The 25,091-nt window shown below is 38.8% G+C and overlaps 1 protein-coding gene across 2 annotated transcripts in view; it reads right to left on the reverse strand.

The window, feature by feature from the left end:
• Positions 1-760: 760 nt before the first annotated feature.
• Positions 761-25,091, reverse strand: part of arhgef10 (Rho guanine nucleotide exchange factor (GEF) 10) — a 137,870-nt gene continuing 113,539 nt past the window's right edge. For both annotated transcript variants that reach the window (XM_066712279.1, XM_066712273.1), the window contains 3 exons: positions 23,204-23,378; positions 7,558-7,680; positions 761-3,354 (listed from right to left, as the gene is read on the reverse strand). In XM_066712279.1, the coding sequence (XP_066568376.1) occupies positions 2,855-3,354; positions 7,558-7,680; positions 23,204-23,378 (798 nt within the window). In that variant the 3' untranslated portion in view covers positions 761-2,854. The remainder of the gene's footprint in view (positions 3,355-7,557; positions 7,681-23,203; positions 23,379-25,091) is intronic.

Genomic DNA, 25,091 nt, shown 5'->3' on the forward strand with positions numbered 1-25,091 from the left:
CCATCTTGCCAACTACTGCCCTCTGTGTCTAAACCGACAAGGATTTTCAGACAAGCATCGCATTCGTAGAGGAGAAAATCCCTCTGCTTTCTTCAAACAACACCAATAATTAACCAAACCCTGGAGGCAACACTTACAGATTGATCAACTACCATAACCATCTAAAGTTATATGTGACTTCCTGGATCCAAGATGTGTATTAAGATACAATTTAATGTTGTGTATTTGAAGAACACTGTAGTGTTTGAAAAAGCATGTAATCCACTTTCAATGGGCCTCAGCTAAATAACTACTACTACTACTACTACTACTACTAATAATAATAACAGGTCAAGAAGACCACATTGAAGATGAGAATATATACATATATATATATAGAGAGAGAGAGAGAGAGAGAGAGAGAGAGAGACATAAATATATAAATACACATACACACAAAACAGGTGCTTGCATTTATACATTATGCATACATACATACATGCATACACTGTACTAAATCAAGGCACTAGATCGAATTCCCAAGGTCAAATATATTGGCAGAGATCTTGAAGTTTTCTTAGAGAAACTAACATTGGTCTACGTCTGAAGATTAAGACAATTCATGCATCAGCAAAGCTGCCACAGGACTATCCATTGTGAAAACAAGTTTAAGCAATGTTTCTTTATTTGTATTGCGTCATTAGAGTGCAGAAAGCACCCCACCCTGTAATTATGAATGAAAGTATTGTGTAAAAAATATTGTTAAATAAATTAGAAAACCTTTTGTGTTTCAATACATTTTAATGACATAGATCACCTTTATTTTACCTTTCTACAGTGAGCTGAACTCAATGTTATAGTTCATACTGCAGTTTAAGTATGCATACCATAGAAAATGTGATATTAAATAAACAAGCAATACCCATACACTTAATAGGGGTAAATACAAATAACAAATCTCTTTAATTCACTTTCATAGTGGACTAATTATAGTAACTTTCCCTTTTTTAATATATATTAACTTTTGAATGTCTTAATGAGAAGTCTGTGGAATAATCATTACCTTCATTATGACATTCATTAAAGCTAAATTCAACAGTTGGCAGCTTTTTAGAAAAATCTGAGAGATTCTTATCATTTCATCATTATTTCAGGTAGGATATGGTTTTCCAGTTGTCTCTATTTAGTTTCTGTTACCCTTAAATTGTAGCAATACCTCCTTACTCGTTATTGTTTTCGTTCCTAAAGTGCATTTTATATTTTTTTTAAAGAGAAGAAAAAAAGTATATATATATATGTATGTATATATGTATGTATATATATATATATATATATATATATATATATGTATATATATGTATATGTATATATGTGTATATATATGTATATATATATATATATAAAAACAGTTAGTATCTTCTGGTAGTAAATATCTTAGTACCTCAAACAATTGTAGTTTAGCTACTTTCATAAAGCAGGCGAACATGTAATTTTATTCTTGCATTCTGTAACCATATGCTAAATGTTCTCTTCTGAAAGACAGAGAAAAATAGAAAGAAACCATATATAGTTAGAATCTGAAAGATTGCCATCAAAGAAAACCACACTATACACTGAATAAATGAAGATAAATAAAATGCAGTTGCCTTATTTTGTTTCACTGCCAATGAGTGAAATTACACAATCAAGAAACATCTATTAAAAATAATAATATTAATTAAAGCTTCTTTAGTCCTTTGAAATATCCTGCATTGCACAGTTTTATTTGCTCAATATTAAGCATACTGTCCAGATTCTAACTATTAAGTGTGGAACATTTGAGGGGATATAAGCAGACTCGCCCTCTCCAAACTACATTAAAACAAAGAGTTTGTCTGGCCAGTCAGAGAGCAACATGGCTGACAGTGACAGGGCAAGAAATTAAAAACAAAATTACTTAAACCACTTCACAGAAATAAGTCAGGATCACCACATTTGTGACTGTAAATAGAATCAACCACTTACATTTGGTAACTCACAATTCAAGTCAATCCAAACCGTTTGTGAAATCATTTTCCCTACATAATGCATTTGTCATAATTTATTAATTTCTCAGCTTCCTGTAATCTGTACCATTGTTCATTTATACTTTGGGTATAGTAGATTATCTACATTTACACATTGTCCAATTATCAAAATGAATACTGCATTTTAACTTCAGGCATTTAAGAGGATGTAAATAAACAGGATGGATGATGAGATGTTCAGTTATGCAGTCTGTGGAAAGTGTTATATCTTTGTAAAACAGCAGTTTGTTCAATTCAATAAATTGGGTATAATTATTTCAATCCTTTGGAATGTAACATGGTCCAAAAACAAACAAATTAATTATAAAAACCTTTTTCTTACCTCAACACTTAACCCTAGTGCCAGCAACACTCTGAAGTGGTAATAGATAATTCTGTGGACAAAACAAAAACAGAGCAAAACTCTTTGGTACCTGGATGCTCAGTTCCATTTGAAATGCCTGTAAAAGTACATAGTAAAAATTACTTTGAAGCTTTCAATGCATTGTAATTACACCTTTCCTAAACTATTACACCTTTTGCAGCATTTTATATTTTATTTTTTATTTTCATGATTATACTAAAAAACCCTAAAGGTGTTTACTGAAATTTGCGAAATATGTAGGATCTGTAGGTTTCTGAGTGAGTCACAGGCCAAAGTATACTTCCCATCTGAAACAACAGCACTCCCTCAGATGGCAGTTAAGAGTGCAACGCTGGAGCAGGATAAAAGAGGCTGTTAAATGATCATGACGGGTATTGAAGCGTTGGAGTGTGAGAAGAGGTGGCAGGGAGAACACAATGATCAGCCTAGAGCTGTCGTTTTCTCCTCAGACGTTAAGCAAAGGAATCTGCCAAACCATGATGGTGGAGACCATCTCTTCCTGTCGAGGTGTCTTTGTCTTCTTGTTGACTTTCTTGTGGCCCAGACCGCCAGAAACCACAAGCACAGAGCTAACCGTCCCCTTTTGGGATCTCTTGCCGTGCGTATAGCTGGGGTCATTGAGGAGGTCGTAGATGTTGCCGTCCTCTGTGCCGTGCTCCAGCGAGCCATGGGAGAGGGTCAGGGACCCAGAGGAGGAGGAAAGGGTGCTTTGCTGGGCGATGGATCTGCTGGAGTCTCCCAGCCAGACCCCTTTGTCTTTGGCACTGGCCAGGGATGAGGATGACCCTTCAGGAGAGACGGCTGACATTTCTCCCTCTTTACCCTCTGGCAGACAAGGAAGGCTGGTGACCGAAGTCCGTCTCAGCTTTTTTTGGCAAACGGCTTCAGCCACAGTGAGGAATCTCACAGGACCGTTGTGGGCATGGAAAGAAACCATGCCTCTTCCTGCACAAGTACAAAAGACATAGGAGGTCAGCAGGCTATGGATACAACACAAAATGTATCATAATTGTTTTAGTTTTTTTAAATTGTCAACTAAAAGGCTGAACCTCGCTCTGACCCTTCTAAAAGCCATCTCTAATCCCCAAGGATCCACAGGCTGTGCTTTAGAAAGAGGATTTAGCCTTGAGGTTTTAGAAAGTATGAATACATATAGTTTAAATTATAATTTTAACTGCAGCAGTCTGTTATATTTACCCTTCAACCACAAATGCTAATCACTTTCCCCTGGTAAAAGGTAACTTAAATACTCTAATGTTGCAGTTACAAAAATTGGAATCCGGGATGCAAATATTAGTCTGTTATAGCCCTGCTTTTGAATTGTCAGGCTTAATGCGCAACTATCACTGTGTAGAATTTTAATGGATAGCATGTATTATCACCAGCAACACATGTGGGTTTGGGTCTATGACAATTCGTTCCCGTCGTTTTTAATTGATACATTGAGGCTATAACTCCAATAATTCAGTTGTATACAATTAATCACCATAGCTGGCAGTGGCGGCTGGAGGCTACTTAAAACAGGTTTCAGATTAAAGTTGTGTATTACTTGGCACCGTGGTTAAGGAACAGTGCTGTGAATCCAACGATCTGGGTTTGATTCCCAATCAGTACATGTTAGAATTAGAAAGTGATTAATAAGGATTTTACACAGCTACTCTTAAGTAACAGGTTTATAATACTACTACTACTACTAATAATAATAATTTTGCCTTATCGCTATCCTTGGTGATTCACGTGAGTAAGCTATTCAATCAAAATAATACAGGCTACATGAACAGCATTATACAGAAATAATTGTATATGATACAGTTCATAAACAGAAGAGAAGGAAAAAGGATATTGATAGACTTCGTTCAGAAAGTGATTTTATTTTTATCTTTTGAAAATACAGTACTTACATATGGAGGGTCAAGTCCTTCTGACAAATCTAATTTATTTATTTGTGGATGTGGATGCCTTAATATTATTATTGTTGTACTGTATTATTGGAGTTATAGCCTCAAATTAATGTATCAATTAAGAACATACATTATAATAAATAAGTGTGTGTGTGCGTGTGTATATATATATATACACACACACACACACACACACACACACACATATGTGTGTTCTATGGCTCTACAATAAGTTAATGCACTCATAGTTACAAATGGAGAATGTATAATGATGGGGGTGAACTGACGTGGAGTTGAATTGTCATCTGGGACGAATTCTTATAGGGGCAAATTGACGTGGGGACGAACTGTCACGAAGACAAATTGTTGCGGGGACCAATTATCGCGGGGACGAACTGACAGGGATGAATTGATGGGGACGAATTGTCGTGCACCCTGTGGCTTTATACAAACCATGAACTTTTCACATACTAGAGTTTCCATTCACTTGTTTATAGTAATTTTGAGCTCAATATTATCAGTGCAACGAATTTAGTTTAGTAAATATTATGTAGTATTTATAATATATATTATATTGCTAATAATAAACATCAGGAGGTGTAGTGTTTGCCCTGTTAAAGTAGTTTACCTCATTGTAAAGACCAATGTCTACTTGCCCCACTACACTGACCTATTGAACTCTTAATTACTATTAATGTAAAACTACCTTCCAAATCAAAAAGGCATGATGCAATCAATACAGGTGTTATTAAATACTGCACAACTATTTGACATGGATGACAGTAATGCAATACAAGGTAAAACAGACTACAACGAAATCTGTAAGTGTTGCACTTTCCTACAGGAAAATCAGCTCAGTAATTATCTTATCGACTAGGCACAGGTTATAATTGGACCCAAATATCCCTTGGTAGTATGAAGTAGAACAGTTCAACAGTCTTGGATTGAAATCTATGCTATTTTAAGAAACTTAATTTTCTTCAGGAGAGATTATGACAAAGTAAGAGAATGAAATGCTGGCGAGTTCCTAAGAAATATGTTAAAACAGGAAAGCCAAAATGCATTCACAATGGCAAGGAATAGAGCACCACAGGAAGAAACCAACCCCCAAAACAACCATAGTTCTGACACCTACAATAAACACAGTAAAACCAGGCTGTGCACCTAATCACACAAAAAAATCCAGGCTACTGGAAGGATGAAGGAGAGAAGAGGAATGACTTCAACATTTCAACAGACCTTTCAGTGTCATACTGTTAACTGGAATGACACATAGGCTATTTCAAGGCTGACCCTCCCACTGATTCCTGTTCATGTGAAGCAGACCCAGACAGAAAAGGCAGCTTCTTTACTAAACCGAGAGAATATATGACAGCTGTCTAGGCCATGCAATGGATGGAACTTTGAAGACATAAAATTAAAGTCCTTGCCGGAAGTTTATTCAATGGCAAAATGGGGGTCAGTTAATTCAGTTTCTGCAATTCAGTGCAAGGCTTTGAGTTTTTCCTTGGTTACATTAATTTTACAGGAGGCATGTGACATAGACCCTTCAAAGCACCACTTCATTTAAATGTATTCACTCTGTCCCCTCCAGTCTCTTTTTGCAATTTCTGCCTCCCTAGCTTCCCTCTTCTTTGGATAAATGATGGCTTGGTATATGAAATATATTAGGAGTTTGCTCGTTTTAATTTAGTTTCAATCAGAGGTGCACCCATATGGTCCAGGGAGGCTTTGGTTCTTGCAGCACCTTACAAACTGCGCTGTCTTGTTATAACAATAACAAGCTGACACACACACACACACACACACACACACACACACACACACACACACACACACACACACACACACACACACACACACACACACACACACACACACACACACACACACACACACACACACACACACACACACACACACACACAGGTCTTGGTTCAGTCAGCCTTGATTCCCAAGCGAGTTATAGATATAAAAAAGTACCCAAAATGCTGAACAGATATTTTAAATAATTTTAAATGAACAGAGAGTTAAATGATAAGCTGCCCTGAAAGCTACTCTCAGTCCTTTGTTTTTCAGCAATGTTGGTGTAAAACCATTGAGCAAAGAGAATTCTAATTCGTTCTCACAATTCTTTAATAAACGGTTGCTCTATAAAACCTGTCTAAGCAGCTCTTAACAGACATCCAGTTAATGATGCATAGACAGAGGTGGTAATTATACTTTATCAAACACTCCCATATTAAGCATAACTCATTTTCTGTGAGCTCACCTGGTGATTGAAACAGCTCACCTAAATGAGTACGGAAACCTAGCCTTTGGTGTTGAGTTAATGCTATATTCTAAATTACCTTATTAAGATTTGGAATTAGTTTAAATCACTTCCAAATTATTCAATGAAAAAGTTTGATAAGCCTTAAATGATTAAGAGCTATGTTGGAACAAAAAACTGTAGAGTCAATAGATGTCACAAGACCAGGAAATGGAAACACAGCATAATGATGTATAATGATTCCAGTTGTCCACAACTGGCCCCTTTTTGGTATATGTAAAATACACAGGATATATTTTCGATGTATTTTAGTTTGTAATCCATATATTTATGAGGTTGAAAATATCCTGTAACAATTAACCTTACCACATATTTTCCACTTATAGGGTCAGACAGTCAGGCCTGTACCGTTCTCTTGGTGTCACACACATGCACTTGCCCACTTGCTGAGAATATGGTGAAGGATGACTCATCTGACCATCACTTTTTCCCACATCTCTGTAGACCAGTGCCTATGGTTCTTGCACTGCTGAACTCTCAAATGTGCATCTGTCTTTGTAATGAGGGGTTTATACACTGCAACCCTAGTATAATATCCCTCTCTGTGTAGCTCTCGACGGACTGTTCTTGCTGACACAGTCTGATCACATCCTGCATTGACATTCTCAGTCACCTGGGAGAGAGCCGCTCTTCTGGTTTTCCTTACATATCGCAGTAATGCACGAGCATCACAGTGCTTTAGACCATAATTTCCAACCCGGTTTACTGATGTCTTTCCCATAGATCTAAATGTAGATGTAACTTTAGTCACTGTTCCTACTGAAACACTAGCCAGGTGAGCAGTCTTTGTGACTGAAGCTCCTGCCATCTGTGCCCCATTAATGACCCCTCTTTCAAAGTCACTTAGATCCTTTCCTCTTGCCTCTTGGTCAACAATTTCCTCCCCTCATTATTTTCATAGGGAGAGACGCTCACCTGTGACTTTGGGAATGCCCTGCAGCCGCGGGATAGGAAGCGCCACCATGACTCCTAGGTTGGTCCCCACCATGAGCAGGCCGTGACACACCAGCAAACTGCTCACCGACACCCTCTGGTGACCTGGACACACAGCACAGACAATCAGCAAACAGAAACAGCTGCAAACAACCAGGTGATACTTGGTCTACAACTACAACACACACAGCTCATAGGTGCAGTCAGCTGTCACCACTTACCTCCTTGACTTCATACTTCTGCCCTGGCATGTCACTGGGAGATTTAGACAGCAACTCAACAAAACTGAGCAAAACCCCACTGATCGGCCCACAGGGGCTGATCTTTAAAACATTTTATTAATGAACCAAGTTGAATTTACACTTAAGATCATCTGCTGATTCCTAATTCCAAACAGTCAGTTGTCAGTTCACTGTGGATTTAAACTGGTACATTTCTTCCCCAAGATTAAAATCTGCATTAAAACATTTGTTTTTGTTTTAATCTATTGAAACACTCTTGATGCAACAGATTTCAGGTTATTTCAATACATACAAAATTGACACCTTGTATTTTTACAATGTCTACAAAACATTTGTATCTATAAATATTATATTAACACAATGCATATATAAAATGCATATTAATGGAGACCCTTATGCAAATGCAGCTCATCTTAAAACCAGAAAGAGAAAAACATGAATATCAGGTTGCTTGTGGATTATACCGCAGTCATACACAGGATCATGCATATTTAAGCAAAATAAAAAGGTATATACATTACGTTAACTTTCCATGCTTTCAAAGATAATCTACAGTCATTCACTACATTGCTTTAGTGGTGGCAATTTTAGCATAAATATCTTGAATGCTTCAATCAACCTCATCATGTGACACAACTGGGTATGAAGTGCTAAAAGTACATGGCAGTACGCTGTTACAGAAAAGATGGTTCATGGTAGTTAAAGAACAAACTGTGTAATGGATTAAGTAGACTATAAAACCTGGACAATGTCTGAGACTCAAGTTTCATTAGTCAGGCATTCATTGAGAGGTCAGGTTTACTGACAAAACAAAACAAACAACCACAAAAACAAGAAGCACATTTTGCCTGTTAGATGAAAACAAATCAAGGTTAAAAAACAGCCCAAATATCATTTGCTGGCTCTTTTAACACTTTTCCTACATACAATGAATAACCAGACAGACTTTAAATCACAGCGGCCTAATATTTTATTGTAGGTTAAGTTGATTTTTAAGCAAGGCTATGAAAGACAAAGACAGAAGAGGGACTGGAAAAAATATTATAAGGTAAAGACCTCATGTTTTCTACGTGGCCAGATGCCTAAGAAAGTTTAATTACATGGAAGATGTCTATTTCTGCAAAGCTGCACCAATGCTCTCAGAAAGCTTTACCCACTGAGTTTTAAAAAGCCCAAGATTTGTCTTTGTGGTGAAGTGCTCATATGTTGCCAAGGAAATAAACACAATGCAAGTCAGTGCCAGGGGATTACATGTTTAAATAATCCTGAAGCTCCCAAGTGTAACCAATTGGACACAGCAGCGATATTTGTTATCTTCTAAGATGGATGTACATCAATGTTTGAGTTTAGGGACACTATTGTTAGTAATATTGCCATTTTTAGGGGAGATCATTTTAGCAAATACAGAAATACATTACACAGATCACAAACTGCTTCACTCCCATTTCCCCTATTCAAATCAAAAATACACAAAAGGCTTAAAATGGTAATATTAAGACCTGTTTAAAACCTATGAAACAAAAGTTTTGTCCTCTTACAAAAGAAGACTCATGAAAGGGGACTATTGGATCTCAAAAGGGTGGAAATGTAATATAGATAAACATATAGATGTTATGTTCATCTATTGGACAAATGTTACTACAATTTCAAAAATAAAATGAATATAAAATCATATAATCCTAATGAAAAATACATCAAAGTTCCTATTTCAGCTTCAAAAAGGTAGTGCTAATAAAATGAGGATATTGCACTGTCTGTGTGGAGTTTGCATGTTCTCCCTGTGTCTGCGTGGATTTTCTCTGGGCACTCCGGTTTCCTCCCACCATCCAAAGACATGCGGTTTAGGTTGACTGGTCACACTACATTGCCCTGTGTGTGCCTGTGTCTGTGTGTGTTGCCCAGCGATGGACTGGCATCCTGTCCTGGGTGTATTCCTGCCTTGTGCCCTATGCCTGCTGGGATTGGCTCCGGCTTCCCCGTGACCCTCACCATAAGTGGTTTCGAAGATGGATCGATGGTCAGTTTCCCATGGTCATGTTCTGGACAATGGGGTACGTTAGTTTCTTTTGCCAAATTTGTAATTTTTTTGTGTATAATGCCCAGCAAGAATCCAGGCGAGAGAGGAAGAGTTATGAATTGAATTGAATGTTGCTGCTGTGGCACTCTGCTCTCCACTCTGCTCTCCACCCTGCATGTACATTTGTGGAAAATTGATCGTTTCAATACTCTTGCTGTGCTGAATTTTATTTCTGACAATTGACAATGACAATTTGATGAATGGTGATAGCTACAACGTTAGCTTAGGGTTACTGTTCATCCAGTTTTTCTTTTTCGGTCCTTTAATCCTCGTCCCGACTGATTTTTTAAATATCTAAAAATGTCCAGCATTTGTCTGCTTGTCCTTTTTCCAGCACTTATCAATACACACATGGGGCAGAGACTGGATCACATTAACATAAGGGGGCAGGATTATAGGTGTGGTTCACCCCGGAATCTCAGCACTTACATGAAACCATCAAAATTAGGTTTTCAGGGTATTGTACTTTGTATTAACAAGTAACATGCTCTCTGAGCATTCAAGCCTTAGAGCAAAAAAAACATATTATCTGTAACAATCACTACTTCTTACTGCATGTTGTATCACCTTATAATACCAATGTATAGGGGAATCAAGGTGATCAAACTGGGGTTAGCGGCCAAATGCCCCCCCAAAATGTAAGCGATCAGGCATTTCAACAAATATACGATCAGCACAACCCCCCCCACCCCCCCCGCTCTCTCACATTTTTACCGTCAGCAATCCACACCCCCCGTCATCCTTTGGTAGGTGGGGGTCCACAGCCAAAATCTGGGCGGCAAAGGGGTCCCTGGGTCAAAAAAGTTTGGGAACCCCTGATATCGACAACCACACAATCATGGGAGGCACAAGAAATAGCTGACCAAGACCAAACCTCCTGCCTTGATGATGGAGACAACAGTGTCAAAGTCCACTGGTCTATCATAATCTGTGGTAACATGGTGGATTTTACAAGATGAACACAATCATGGAAGTTTCCTTCCTGTAAATTATTTACACATATTGAAAATTGATCAAAGGCAGACAATGATAATTGCTGAAGGATTACCACATGTAACATATAATTATATTATAAGTAATGACCAACCTTTCATACTGTATTCCAACATAATCATCTCTTTTCACATGTAGCACATTAGATAATTAAAAAAAACTGTAAATGGATGGCAGTTGGGTGCTCATTCTTGAGTGTTATTACATTATCGGTAAAATTATTACGTTATCCTTAACATTTTTTTGTATCATGCAGATAGTGTAATAAATGCCAATAATGTAATACGTTATTACGTTATCAATACATTTATTACGTTATCAGTATTATTATGTTATGAACTGCAAATTATTACATTATTGTACAGTTATTACATTATTGTTATATTATTACGTTATCAGTTGCAACAGGCCTGTTCAACAGAGTGAAATCTTAGTGTCTTGCTGCACAGATCTGATTTAATTTAATTTAATTTAATTTAAAAACACTGTATTGCCTGTATGAAATATGTACAACAGTCATTCATAACTAGGTCAGCTACGTCAATTAATCAGCAAGTCTTAATCCGTATTGATCCCTTTCCACTGTCCCTGCAGTTAAGGTGACCCTTAATAGTGTGAACATGAGGCAGACCAGCTCACAAGTCCCTGTCACTCTTTCTGCAGTCTTTCTGTGAGACACAAAAGAACACTTGGCTATAATAAGAGAGCACTATACAAAGAAGCCCAGCTTGTGCTTCCTTATTATTATTTTGATTTGACAAAACTTAAAATTTAAAAGACATTGTGCTACACTGTGGTCAGATTAATTTAAAATCCAAGCTAAATTAAAGTCAAATCCAAACCATGTGGATGCACAGAAACATTCACAGTCAGACTAGTTTTAAACGAACATCGAAAACTCTGAATGTAATAAAAATAAACATAAAATAGGTGCCTTTCTTGGTTTAAAATAAGAGAGACAAGAAACATAATTTGAAAGCAGTATATTTATACATACATACATACATACATACATATATACATACACACACACACACGTCCACACTCCCTTAACCAAAACCCTTGGGGCCAGATGAGTTTTGGAATTCAGAATTTTTCGGATTTCAGAAAGCTAGTACTGTACTGTACTGTATGTACTGTATATTACGGTAACACCCCAAGCACAGTCTGTGGCAGAATCCTGTATGCAAACATTAATTATATTTTGCCACGAATGTTCAATTCAACTTCAAACATAAAAGCAAACAATATTGGAGAGCACCTGATGCACATGTGACTGCTAGGAGAGATGAGACAACTGACACCAAGCACCTTCGGTTTTCAGAACTTTTTGAATTTCAGAATTATGGATAAGGGATTGTAGACCTGTATGTATATGCATGTATGTGTGTGTGTGTGTGTGTGTGTGTGTGTGTGTATATATATATATATATATATATATATATATATATATATATATAAAAATTCAATGATTGTGGACTATTTATTGGTAAATGGTGAGCTATCTTTTTCTTTTTTTCTCTTTTAGGGTATCTTCCATTGTAGAGGCGGTTCTAAAGGGGGGGCCAGGGGGTGCCAGCGCCCCCATGACAGCAAGCTTGCCCCCCCTGTGGCCCCCCTAACCAGCACTGCAGACAAAACACCATTCCAACCCCCCCACCCCCGGTAACATCATGGACAAAACACCGCCAGCAACCCACGCCCCCAGCTAGCACCACGCAGAAAGCACCATCAGCACTGTCAGCACCCCCCCAAAAGCATCACAGAAAAAATACCGTCAGCACCCCCACTGGTAACATCACAGGCAGAACACCCCCTTGCTCCAGCAACACGGAGAAATTGATGGCCCCCCTAATATTATAACATGCCCCAGACAGGCCCCCCCAGTTGAAAGGGTCTAGAACCGCCACTGTTCCCTTGACTGAATTTAGTTTAATAGGCTACTATTCAAAGTGTGAATCTCCACGGGTTTTGATTGAGGTGCTGTGAGCATTTTTTACAGTGCACTTGTTTGTGCCCATTAGGAGACACATGGCTGAGTATCTAGGTCACAGCAGACAAAGCTGTCAGTTTGTACTCACATCTCCATGAAGATAAACATTTTGTGCGCCTGTTTTGAAGGCAGTTGATCTCTGAGGAAACATGGTCTATGTTGCACCAAAGCTATAATAAGATACAAAGCAAGACCCCCCCCATTATGATTTCAATACTATAAGGTCAAGTCATCTATCAAAAATGCACCCCCCATCCTAACTCCCTCTTAACTACATTTGCCAATCTATTTTTTAGTAAATATTATATAACATTGAAAAAGTTGCCTAAGATGCCTTTTTATTCATCATTTTCATTCTAATAATGAAAAATCAACAATTTATAAGGTTGTGCTACTGACATCATACAGTAAAAAGTGGAGTGTATGCTCAATGTTTAATGATGACTAGTTCCTTTCTTACTTGCTACTTACTCAGTTATTAGATTTAGATTAATAAGGGAGGTATACTAGATATACACTCACCTAAAGGATTATTAGGAACACCTGTTCAATTTCTCATTAATGCAATTATCTAACCAACCAATCACATGGCAGTTGCTTCAATGCATTTAGGGGTGTGGTCCTGGTCAAGACAATCTCCTGAACTCCAAACTGAATGTCTGAATGGGAAAGAAAGGTGATTAAAGCAATTTTGAGCGTGGCATGGTTGTTGGTGCCAGACGGGCCGGTCTGAGTATTTCACAATCTGCTCAGTTACTGGGATTTTCACGCACAACCATTTCTAGGGTTTACAAAGAATGGTGTGAAAAGGGAAAAACATCCAGTATGCGGCAGCCTGTGGGCGAAAATGCCTTGTTGATGCTAGAGGTCAGAGGAGAATGGGCCGACTGATTCAAGCTGATAGAAGAGCAACTTTGACTGAAATAACCACTCGTTACAACCGAGGTATGCAGCAAAGCATTTGTGAAGCCACAACACGTACAACCTTGAGGCGGATGGTCTACAACAGCAGAAGACCCCACCAGGTACCACTCATCTCCACTACAAATAGGAAAAAGAGGCTACAATTTGCACAAGCTCACCAAAATTGGACAGTTGAAGACTGGAAAAATGTTGCCTGGTCTGATGAGTCTCGATTTCTGTTGAGACATTCAGATGGTAGAGTCAGAATTTGGCGTAAACAGAATGAGAACATGGATCCATCATGCCTTGTTACCACTGTGCAGGCTGGTGGTGGTGGTGTAATGGTGTGGGGGATGTTTTCTTGGCACACTTGAGGCCCCTTAGTGCCAATTGGGCATCGTTTAAATGCCACGGCCTACCTGAGCATTGTTTCTGACCATGTCCATCCCTTTATGACCACCATGTACCCATCCTCTGATGGCTACTTCCAGCAGGATAATGCACCATGTCACAAAGGTCGAATCATTTCAAATTGGTTTCTTGAACATGACAATGAGTTCACTGTACTAAACTGGCCCCCACAGTCACCAGATCTCAACCCAATAGAGCATCTTTGGGATGTGGTGGAACGGGAGCTTCGTGCCCTGGATGTGCATCCCACAAATCTCCATCAACTGCAAGATGCTATCCTATCAATATGGGCCAACATTTCTAAAGAATGCTTTCAGCACCTTGTTGAATCAATGCCACGTAGAATTAAGGCAGTTCTGAAGGTGAAAGGGGGTCAAACACAGTATTAGTATGGTGTTCCTAATAATCCTTTAGGTGAGTGTAGATTAACACTTCCTTAATTTCATTTGTAGATTCTACTCTGCAGACTTTGTTGTTTTGGTACATATTAGTACAACATCCTGTTTGTGTATTTTTTGTTGTTTTTATGTTTATAAAGGCGCTCTGAAAGAAAGACACAACATTACAGTGAGACAGCTGAAGAATTGCCCTTATGGATGAAGCATTTCAACAAGGTAGGCTTTGGGGAGATTTGACTAAAGTCTTGAAAATCCTGCGGAGGATCACCAAAGACAACACATGCAACTACTTCTTAAAGAGACCAGCACCAAGTTTAAAGACTGAATACAGAATGAGAATGAATGACTGGGACCATAGGGAAACTTTAAATAGTGAGTGGGGGGGAGATGGAACTCATTACCATGCATGAAACCAAGTTGCTGGGATCACTTAAGAACCAACAAGATGAGGGACTTCTAACCTTCCAGATGACCAGATGACCATACATATCAGCTCCTTTCAATCCCCAGGATAGCACAATGTGTGTCTGTTTTTATATGTTCAGACATTTGTTTGGCTAGACGGCAAATATACCAGCAGGAAACCATGCAATAATATAAATTACCGAAAAAGGCACAATTTCGTAAACTAATTTTGGCATTTATTTAGTCTTGTTAAATTAACACAGTCTAATATAGGCAGGGTAGGCTTTTCTGAACGAAAACTTTGTAACTGGCTTGCTTAGACTAGGCTACTTCATGAACAGTAACTATACAACAATGAAGAACACAGAGTACTGTTCATATGCCTCATGGGCCAAAGAGACCCATGGTTAAAGCACCTCAGCTGCCCCTGCATAAAACGTACACAATGCATGTACACACATACTGGTATATATGCATTATTTATATTATACCACAATATGGCAGTGGGGAACACTGCCTCACACTACACAATTTCTACAATCCGACCCGATGTTGCGCACAGTGCGCAGCTCACACTTAACCACTATGTTGCACCGAATTGATGTGTTTTGCGCGGTGAAGGAGTGCACACAGCTGAGTGCTTCAGTACAGACACGCACTGACTGATCTGAGACCCTTGTCGTGGATCTGCGTCACAGCCTGCACTCCCACATCCCGCACAAACACGCAGATCCGCACAGAGAAAAGGGCAGCACATTTACAGGACATGTTCGTGAAGTGCAGATGTCTGCAGTTCTCCAATGGGATCAGTGGATTTCTGCAGATCTGTGCAAAACTGTGTAAATCTGTGCAACAAGAGCACGAGCACAAACTGCTGTTGCTGTCTGTGTTCATGTCGGACAAACACACAAAGCGCAGAGAGAAGAGGATGAGTGTGAAGACATGGCTGAGAGCTGCAGCTGAGCACAAAGTCACAGCTCATCCATCGCAGAGAGTGAGCAGCGCAGTGTAGGGTCGATATTTAGCGCAGAGCTGGTCAATTACAGATACTAATTGGTATTTGAAAATATTATTTTCCCTGCATTAGAGTATTTTTAAATAACCTGCGCCGAAAAACCATTGGTAGTTGAAGTATTTTAATAAATACGTATGGAAATCTTATTCTCCTGTCATGTTTATTCGGTTTCTTTTCTCTTCTTGAATGCAGTGTGAAAACCTGTTTTCTGATAGCGTAAAAGAAGAGTGCGTTCGCCGTCCGTTCTTGCTGTCCTGGCGTAGACTACAGCCAACAGTAGTCTGTGTTATTTCCATGTGGAAAGAATAAACTGTATTCGTAAATGGTACATAAGTCTCTGCTATTTACTTTCTTGTTTTGTGGTCATTACAATATATATAACCCAATTCAGTAGTGGACAATTATTTTTAAAGTTTAGCTGAATCTCTCTCTTTTTTCCCCAAAATGAAAACTCAAGAGATTTGCAGTTGAAAAGCAAACTGTTCTAAAGCCTGAGAGGAAGGAAGCTTAATTAGCGAGATCTCCATCCTGATTACATCATCACAAAGCTGAACAGAAAGACTGGTTCAGGTTAACATGTGTGCATAGACAGAAATCCATCTGCTGTATGCCTTCATCTTCCTGGAGGTTAAAATTACACAAAGGATATGCGTCTGAACAAACACTGCTAAACTTATTATAACTCTTTGCAAGGATCCTAAACCTTTAAGTATGATTCATGCTAAGCAGTGCTTTGGTACTTTCCATCATGGCAAAATCCTTGCCCTGTGGCAACGTTTGCGTGTATATTATAGTGTGAGATCAAAATGAAAGAAAATTTGGGAATATTCAGTTGTTTAGATTTTTCTTGTATTTTTTTTTTTGTTCTTCTTCCACAGCATTACTTAACTGTGCTCTATCCCAGGGGCACATCTGCTATTATGCTATTGCAGGAAATATGTGGCTAATCTGTGACCATTACATCATACGCTGCTCTCAACAATGAGATTCTCTAGGAGCCCTTTTGGTCATTCGCTCTCACAAACAGGCCTGCCCAAAGTCAGGCAAATTAAGGATCACTTCAGATATAACACAGCGAAGTCGGTGATTAAAAAAAAGAAAGAAAATCCATAATCTTTGGAAGTATTTTGTGCTGCAGTTCATACACTGCAAATAAAACAAAAATAAAAAAGACTGGAACTACCCCATCTGATTATGAACATAGTGTCTTTTACAAATAATTTAAATGGGGCACTGCAGGATTACAACATAAAAAGTAACACTACCAGTTTAGTGCAAAAGCTGAGAACACGTTTACTGCATAACAGTGTAAGTCGTCTGGTTTCTACTTTTGCTAGTTTTGAATATAATGAAAGCACTAGTTTTGATCTGGCTTCAGTCTGAATCCAATTGCTATTTCTAGAAAGCCAACATGATGCCTGTTCTACCTGAACCAGATAAAGACTTTTTGCATCATTTTGCAGACATCATCTCCATCAATTAAATGCCCAAACTGCAGCAAATATAAAATACCATGAAGCAGAACTCTTAATACCCTAAAGGCCTTTTACTAGCACCTGGCAGGGACACTATAAAGGAGTATTGTGTGCCAGATTTGTCAAAGACATTTAGAAAGAAATAAACCTGGGGGCAAGACTGGTTAGATTACACTCCTGTGGAACCTCAGAAAAAAGAAAAGCGACTTGTCCAGGCAAGTCCCATTGAATTGTTTCCATTATTTAAAGTGAGGTAAAGCTAAGCAAACTCCCTGGTTACACAATGACAGGTCTGGGATAGGCAACAAACTGCTATTCGGATTTGAGAGAATTCTTACCAGCCACTCCCTGGGACAGAGAGGAGTCTTATCAAGCATAGGCATCAAAATCAGCTTTACTAAAGCATAATCCTTAAGAAGCAAGTTGAGAGGAAGCTTCCCAAGACAGCAGCTATATTATAACATTGTTAGATATGGTATCTAAAGGACTTAACATTGAAACACAGTCCGCTAATATACAAGGTAGTAAATACAATGATAATTCCTCTCATAGCGCTTTTCCACCGACATAGTGCCAGTGCTGGTGCCGGAGCTAGTACTCGACCTGGGAACCAGCTAAACTTTTTGTTTGGTTTGGGAACCGAACGCTTACTTAACTGGATGTTGGCGTACCCAAGCACAAAGTGGTCGAGAAACACACGGCAATAATAATCACTACCACGGAGGATTATGTCCTTTATTTGAAAGCTTTACTACTGTCTTTGAAAACTGTATTTAACCATCCAAATTCAACTCATTCAGCGTCTACACACAGCACAAATAACTTGTCAAAAACAAAAACACACACGCGCGAAAACACGAAAGTGAAAATACAACTATACGAATATGCTAAGCTAACTCAGCCTTTTATTTGTTTATAATTTGACACACAATAATAAGTCTTCTCATTGCTGCCGTCTGCCAACTCCTAAGTAGTTAGTTTACCTCGTGAGGACCATATTGTTACTAAAGTGCCACTGTCCTCACAGACCACTGTTTGCTGCTGATTTAATCAAAACTCTCCTCACTGCTAGTGTCTCTTCTGGCTTTTTAAAAGTGGCGGTTGAAGAACTCTTGAATATCTTCTGGTGGAGATTACTTTACCCCGCTCCCAGCCCCTGATGTCACGGGTTCCTTGGTTCCAAACCAGCAAGTTTTTATAGCCGGCAAAAGCAGGTCCGAGATGGCCCAAGAACCATTTTTTTGCGGTGGAAAAGCACAGAATGGTTCCAGATTGGACACCAGCTCTGAACCAGCACCGGCACCATGTTGGTGGAAAAGCGCTACCAGATGTTCAGACTGTGTCCTGAGCTCTGGCATATTATACTAACTCCTCTCATATATGATGGAATTGCCTAGTTATCCCACAACATGTCCACACCCATGGTATAAGTATTACATTGGATTTAGGCCTAGAATTAAGCACAAAACTGAGCTACTGGATACCAGTTGTGTTTGGTGTTGCATTACATACTTATTTTCGGTGTGTGAAGACCACTAATTAATATGGCTGGCTTCTCAACTAACTCTCACTTTTCATCCCTTCTAATTTATACCACTGAAGAAGGGATAAGAGAAATAGTATATAACTACCATTAATATTTAATCACAGCATTTGGATGTGTATTATATTTTGCAACAGTTATAAAACTGGGGGGAACCAATATAGTTTTAGCCTGAGCCCACAGATGCTTTTTTCTTTTCTATTCCTGTGTTACTGCTAGACGGGCTTTGAAGGCAGCAAGAAAGCCCGAAACTTGCTTCAAACTGCCAATTATGCCTGAGCTAAAAAGCAGGATTATTACAGAATAAGGCGCTCAATTAAAATATACGGTTTAAAAGTAAACTGAGCTGCAATTAAAATACATTATGTAGAAAATACTGGAAAACACAAATTTAAGTTAATAGTTCAGCCTGGACTAGTTGGTTTAATGGGTTCTTTATTCAAATACTTCACACAGGGCCCGATATTCAAACTTCACTCAATTTCTTTACAAAATCAGTGCCGTGCAAGTAAAATGCGCTTGGCCGAAAAAAAGGATAGATATTCAAACATGGCGCAGATCTTTGTGCGACATTGGAATATAACCTGTTTGTACCTTGCATATATATTATATATATAGAATAAAAAATAAAACATCATTGCCCACTTTGGGACTCGAGCCCACTACACCAGGTTCATAGGGCTGTTCCTTAACCACTGTGCCAACAGAGATAGGTCCCTGAAACCTGTTTTAAGTAGCCACAAATAACTGTCTTAATTAGTTGTATAGGACTATTGGAATTACTCACAAATAATATTTGGAAATAATAAAAAATTAGAACAGATGTGTATGTGTACAGTATATATATAGTATATTCTATATTCTAGAATTCTATATTCTATGATAAGTGAATGCACTAATGGTTACATTAGATCATATGTGAGACTGGTCACCCTACAGCATAACTTCGCCTGCGTGGGGGTTGCTGTTGCCAGGTGTACAGTGCAACATTACTGTCCAAGTTATTATTATTATTATTAATTATAATAATAATTAATAATAATAATAATAATAATAATAATAATAATAATAATAATAATAATAATAATATTACTACTTCTTAGCAGATACCCTTATCCAGGGTGACTTACAAAACATAAAAGCATTATAAAAGTGCAATCAGCCATAACATTATGACCACCTGCCTAATATTGTGTAGGTCCCAAAACAGCCCTGACCCGTCAAGGCATGGACTCCACTAGACCTCTGAAGTTGTGCTGTGGTATCTGGCACCAAGACGTTAGCAGCAGATCCTTTAAGTCCTGTAAGTTGCGAGGTGTGGCCTCCATGGATCAGACTTGTTTGTCCAGCACATCCCACAGATGCTCGATTGGATTGAGAATTACAGAATTGGTAGGGTTAGGGCTAGGGTTAGGTTTACCGTTATAGTGTTACAGAGTTGTAGGGTTAGAGTTAGGGTGAGGGTTATTGTTAGGATTATAATTCTATAAGGTTTTTTTGTCTCGTGATTCATCAGACCAGGCCACCTTCTTCCATTGCTCCGTGGTCCAGTTCTGATGCTCACGTGCCCATTGTAAGCGCTTTCGGCAGTGGACAGGGGTCAGCATGGGCACCCTGACTGGTCTGCGTCTACGCAGCCCCATATGCAACAAACTGCGATGCACTGTGTGTTCTGACACCTTTCTATCAGAACCAGCATTAACTTTTTCAGCAATTTGAGCTACAGTAGCTCGTCTGTTGGATCGGACCACACGGGCCTGCCTTCACTCCCCACGTGCATTAATGAGCCTTGGCCGCCCATGACCCTGTCATCGGTTCATCACTTTTCCTTCCTTGGACCACTTTTGATAGGTACTGACCACTGCAGACTGGGAACACCCCACAAGAGCTGCAGTTTTGGAGATGCTCTGACCCAGTCGTCTAGCCATCACAATCATATCCTTACGCTTGACCATTTTTCCTGCTTCTAACACATCAACTTTGAGGACAAAATGTTCACTTGCTGCCTAATATATCCCACCCACTGACAGGTGCCATGATAATGAGATTATCAGTGTTATTCACTTCACCTGTCAGTGGTCATAATGTTATGGCTGATGTGTGTAAATTACAAATTAAAAATTATATGATTGCATAACAAAATATACAGTTAATATAAATCCTACATCCTAGATTTGTGAGCTAATAATTGTAGACAAAGATATAGTCATAGTTAATAGAGACCCCATTGTTGACTGTGAGCTGGAATGTCACTGTCCAGTCGCTGTCCCCTGAAATAGTGCTGTGCGCGGAGTTAATGCCATGGTTTTCAACGTGTTATTTTGCGTGTCACAAACCTGTGTTTTTTGCGCGGCGCACAGCTACGAAAATAGCAGGAATCACGCATAATTTCAGCCACTCTCTCCAATTTTGCACCTAGCATATAATTAAAGGGATTCATAACAGGGTTTTGAATATGGCAAATAATGCACATTTGTGCGTGATAACCATGTGCGTCGTGCAAACCCCTCCGTGCAGTGCGCAAACCCTACGAATATCAAGCCCATAGACTAATAATAAAACAAATCAGCAAAACAGTATTCAGGAAATTAGGTTTGTACACAACCATACAGACACACAGCATATTCTTAAGTAGGCCTAAAAAGGATAACACAGTTTATCTACAGTCATGGAAGTACTGAATGCAGGAAACAAAGTCACATAATAATAAACCTCTAAATTCAATTATATGTCAGTTCAAAGAAAAGTAACAATTGATGGATTGACTGCTCAGGTTTCTGAGAGGCTGTTATTATGAAGAACCACGAGACGCTCAGTGCTCTGAACAACCCGTAGCTGTCAGAATACAAAAATAAACATTGCATGAGAGTGTCAGAAGGCTTACAGAAAGTAATAAAATAACTGCCCCCAACAAAAACATCTTTATGGCATTGTTAAATAAAGCTGCATATAATCTTGGTGGAAAAAACAGATCCATGCCATAAACTGTCATTGCTTTCTACTCCAATCCTTCTCAAGATCTGATTTTAAATTTGATGAACCAACTTCCAAAGTGATTACGCAATGTTAAAGTTAGTGTGCCAAAGGTCTCATTAATATTAGGACTTATTTCAGACAATCAAATGCAAAGGGAATTCTGGAATAATGTAACTCCTTTACTCAATAGCCCTAAAGATCAAAGTTCCCAAAATAAACGTGGAGAATAATGTGAACATTTATGACTTTTCCCAATTACTACTTGTCTTTAAGTCTTTACAACCGTTGAAGATCATTGTTAATAAAACAACGTGCAATGACAAAATGTACTCATTGGGAAAAGTAGACATGGAAAGTGAGTGCTTTGAGCATTGGTTAACTCTCATTGTGTTGTTATAGTTGTAAACCTGTTGGTCAGAAGTATATACCAGTCAGTTAGTGGACCGCCCGTCACATGACCCATAACCAGGAAGTTATGCTGTTGTTGCCATGGAGATTGAAAGGTGTTATATTTCAGTGGTTTGACCATCCTGCCAATGATTCATGCCTTGGTCAGTACGCATTGTATTCCTTTTGCATACATCTTTCATTTTATATTATTAGTTGTGAATTTGGATACTTAAGATAAATTTGTGACACAGATAAACACAATGTGGTAGTTTAACTGCAATGTTAGTCTAGTCTTATGCTAGTTGTTATTGGGATTACCTTGAGTAATATTTCATACTATCTTTCAGTGTAGCTGATTAAACAAATTAATTAAGATTGTATTCAAATATGTGAATTCTCGTTCATCAGCTCAAATACAGATGTATCTAGCCTTAACTTTATTGTCCATAAAAAGGCTTTAGAGAAAATAGAAACAGGCTTGTACTTCAACCAGCCTAGAAGAATGCAAAGAAATGTAATCTATCATGTATGAATCCACATACATAATGAATTCCTGGTACTTTTAGACATTTTAGATATAAAAAATGTTTTCCCGTCAATTTAGCCAGCCCCAGACAAATGTGTGATAACTACATTCACTTTGCTAATCGGAACAGGAAGCCACAGGACACAAATGTGGACTTTTCATGCCAAGGTTTTTATACACGTGAAATGATTTTGGAGAAAAGCTAGAGAGAATCGGGAGAACGTGGGAGAACATAAGCAGCCGCACATAATGGTAGGGAAACCAGCCCTGACAGTTCTTACCTGGCAGCAAGTTGTGGACTGGGGTGGCAATGTTGATGTCCTGCAGGTGCTCCAGTGTCTCAGTGTGGAACAGCCTGAGAGTGGAGCCTGAGCTGAAGGCGATCCAGATTCCTACGCCCGCTACAGCCATGTGGGAGATAACCATGCCTTCCTCCTGGTGGGCCTCTAGCCGACGCTGCTCAAACAAAAACAAGATAGGATGTTCAGATCAGAGGGAGGTCTACTGCTCACCACAAGCTGCCTAGCTCCCCTTTAATCTGAATCAAGGGTCTCAAATTGAGGTGCAGGTTTCCTACAGAATATAATTGAATTTCCCCCTTAATTACCACCTTATGTGTTTCTTGATTTAAAGGGTGTTGCACAAAGTACCTTAAAGCAATGGCATCAATATGCTAGTTAAAGGAAAAGCTGCTGTAATTCATATTTAAGTTATTCCATATTAAGTCATTTATGCAACTCGTCCAAGGCTCAAAGGGATACTTCTGTATTTTGGCATTTTAGCCAAATGTCGTACTCACCCAGTCATATAAATCCATGGAAACCTTTTTTAATTGTGTGTGTCCAGTTTGAAGGAATTTGAATTTTGTTAGCTTGGCACAATTGCTGGAAGTCAAAGGTCGCAAAACACTAACTCTCAAAAGCCGGAAAATAGATCTTTTAAATACTCAAAAGCTTGGCCGTTTGTAATTTCTAGTCTTACAATACTATAAATAGTAAATTAATAATTACATAAATTCATTAGCACAGGTGAGATGCAGCTATCTTGTTGTGTTCCTAGTTTCAGACTAGACAAAAGTTTTTGTTTTAACTTTGCCTTAATTGAGTTATTCTTAAAAAATGCCCAGCTGTATAAATGGGTACAAATGTAATCTTGTCTGTAGTTTGCCTTCATTTAAATCAATTCAGTACAGCTGCTGAGTTGGTTAGAGTAAATAGATTCAAGGAAAGAAGGCATTCTGTTAAAGAGGAACTGCACCCCAAATTGTTTTATTTAAATTCTGTTAGCTGTATATGTTGTATAGTCTGAAATGAATATACATTTAGGATTTATGAATGCAAAGGCAGCCGCCATCTTCTCTCTAGCTGACAGTCAGTGACGTCAGTGCGGCCGCACTGTGCGGAGAGGTTGTGTGTCTGTCTGACACTGACAGTGCTGGGGCAGCGCAGTCACCGCCTGTATCACAAACATGCCACACTGTGTGGCTTTTGGCTTAACACAATACAGTGGACACTGTCAAAAAGCCAAAGATCATTATCAAGATGACGAGGAGGAAGTAAAATTATTCCCCTTCCCAAAAGATTGCCAAGTTGCCCGTCAGTGGGCTGTAAATATGGGTCCTGAAGTTGGACCGATCAAAACATTTCTTGATCACGTTCAGTTTGATAAAAGGTCCAACAAATTCAGGTTGTGTAGCAGGCAATTCACCTCAGATATGTATCAAGTAATTGATTCAGGAGACATAAAAATGCAAAGGCTATATGCGTTGCGTGGTCTGTAAAATATGTTATTATTTATTCCTCGCCAGAAGCCCTAGTTATTGTGACTTACAGGATACATGAGCAAAACAAATGTCTTAAATACAGAACCAAATTACAAATCGGGCACAATTAAGTTTTGAAATTACAGAAGTGCAGGTAAAATATACAGTTATTGAAATCTTTGGGGAGGTGTCTCTGTGTTTTGGGAGATTGCCGGTGTGCGGGACAACAGGGTGTGTGTGAACCAGCTCCGCCTGTCAGCATCAGTGACTGTGTTGCCGTAGACTCAGGTCATCAATTTGAATGGAAAGATCTACTTAAATTCTAAGTTAGCCCGTGGGTGATGGTATCGCAGGTGTCAGGTTATGCGCTGCGCCAGAGCCACAGCTGAGAGAGCTGAGAGAGGATT

Source organism: Amia ocellicauda, chromosome 1 (assembly GCF_036373705.1).
Source record: "Amia ocellicauda isolate fAmiCal2 chromosome 1, fAmiCal2.hap1, whole genome shotgun sequence".
Taxonomy (NCBI): Eukaryota; Metazoa; Chordata; class Actinopteri; order Amiiformes; family Amiidae; genus Amia; species Amia ocellicauda.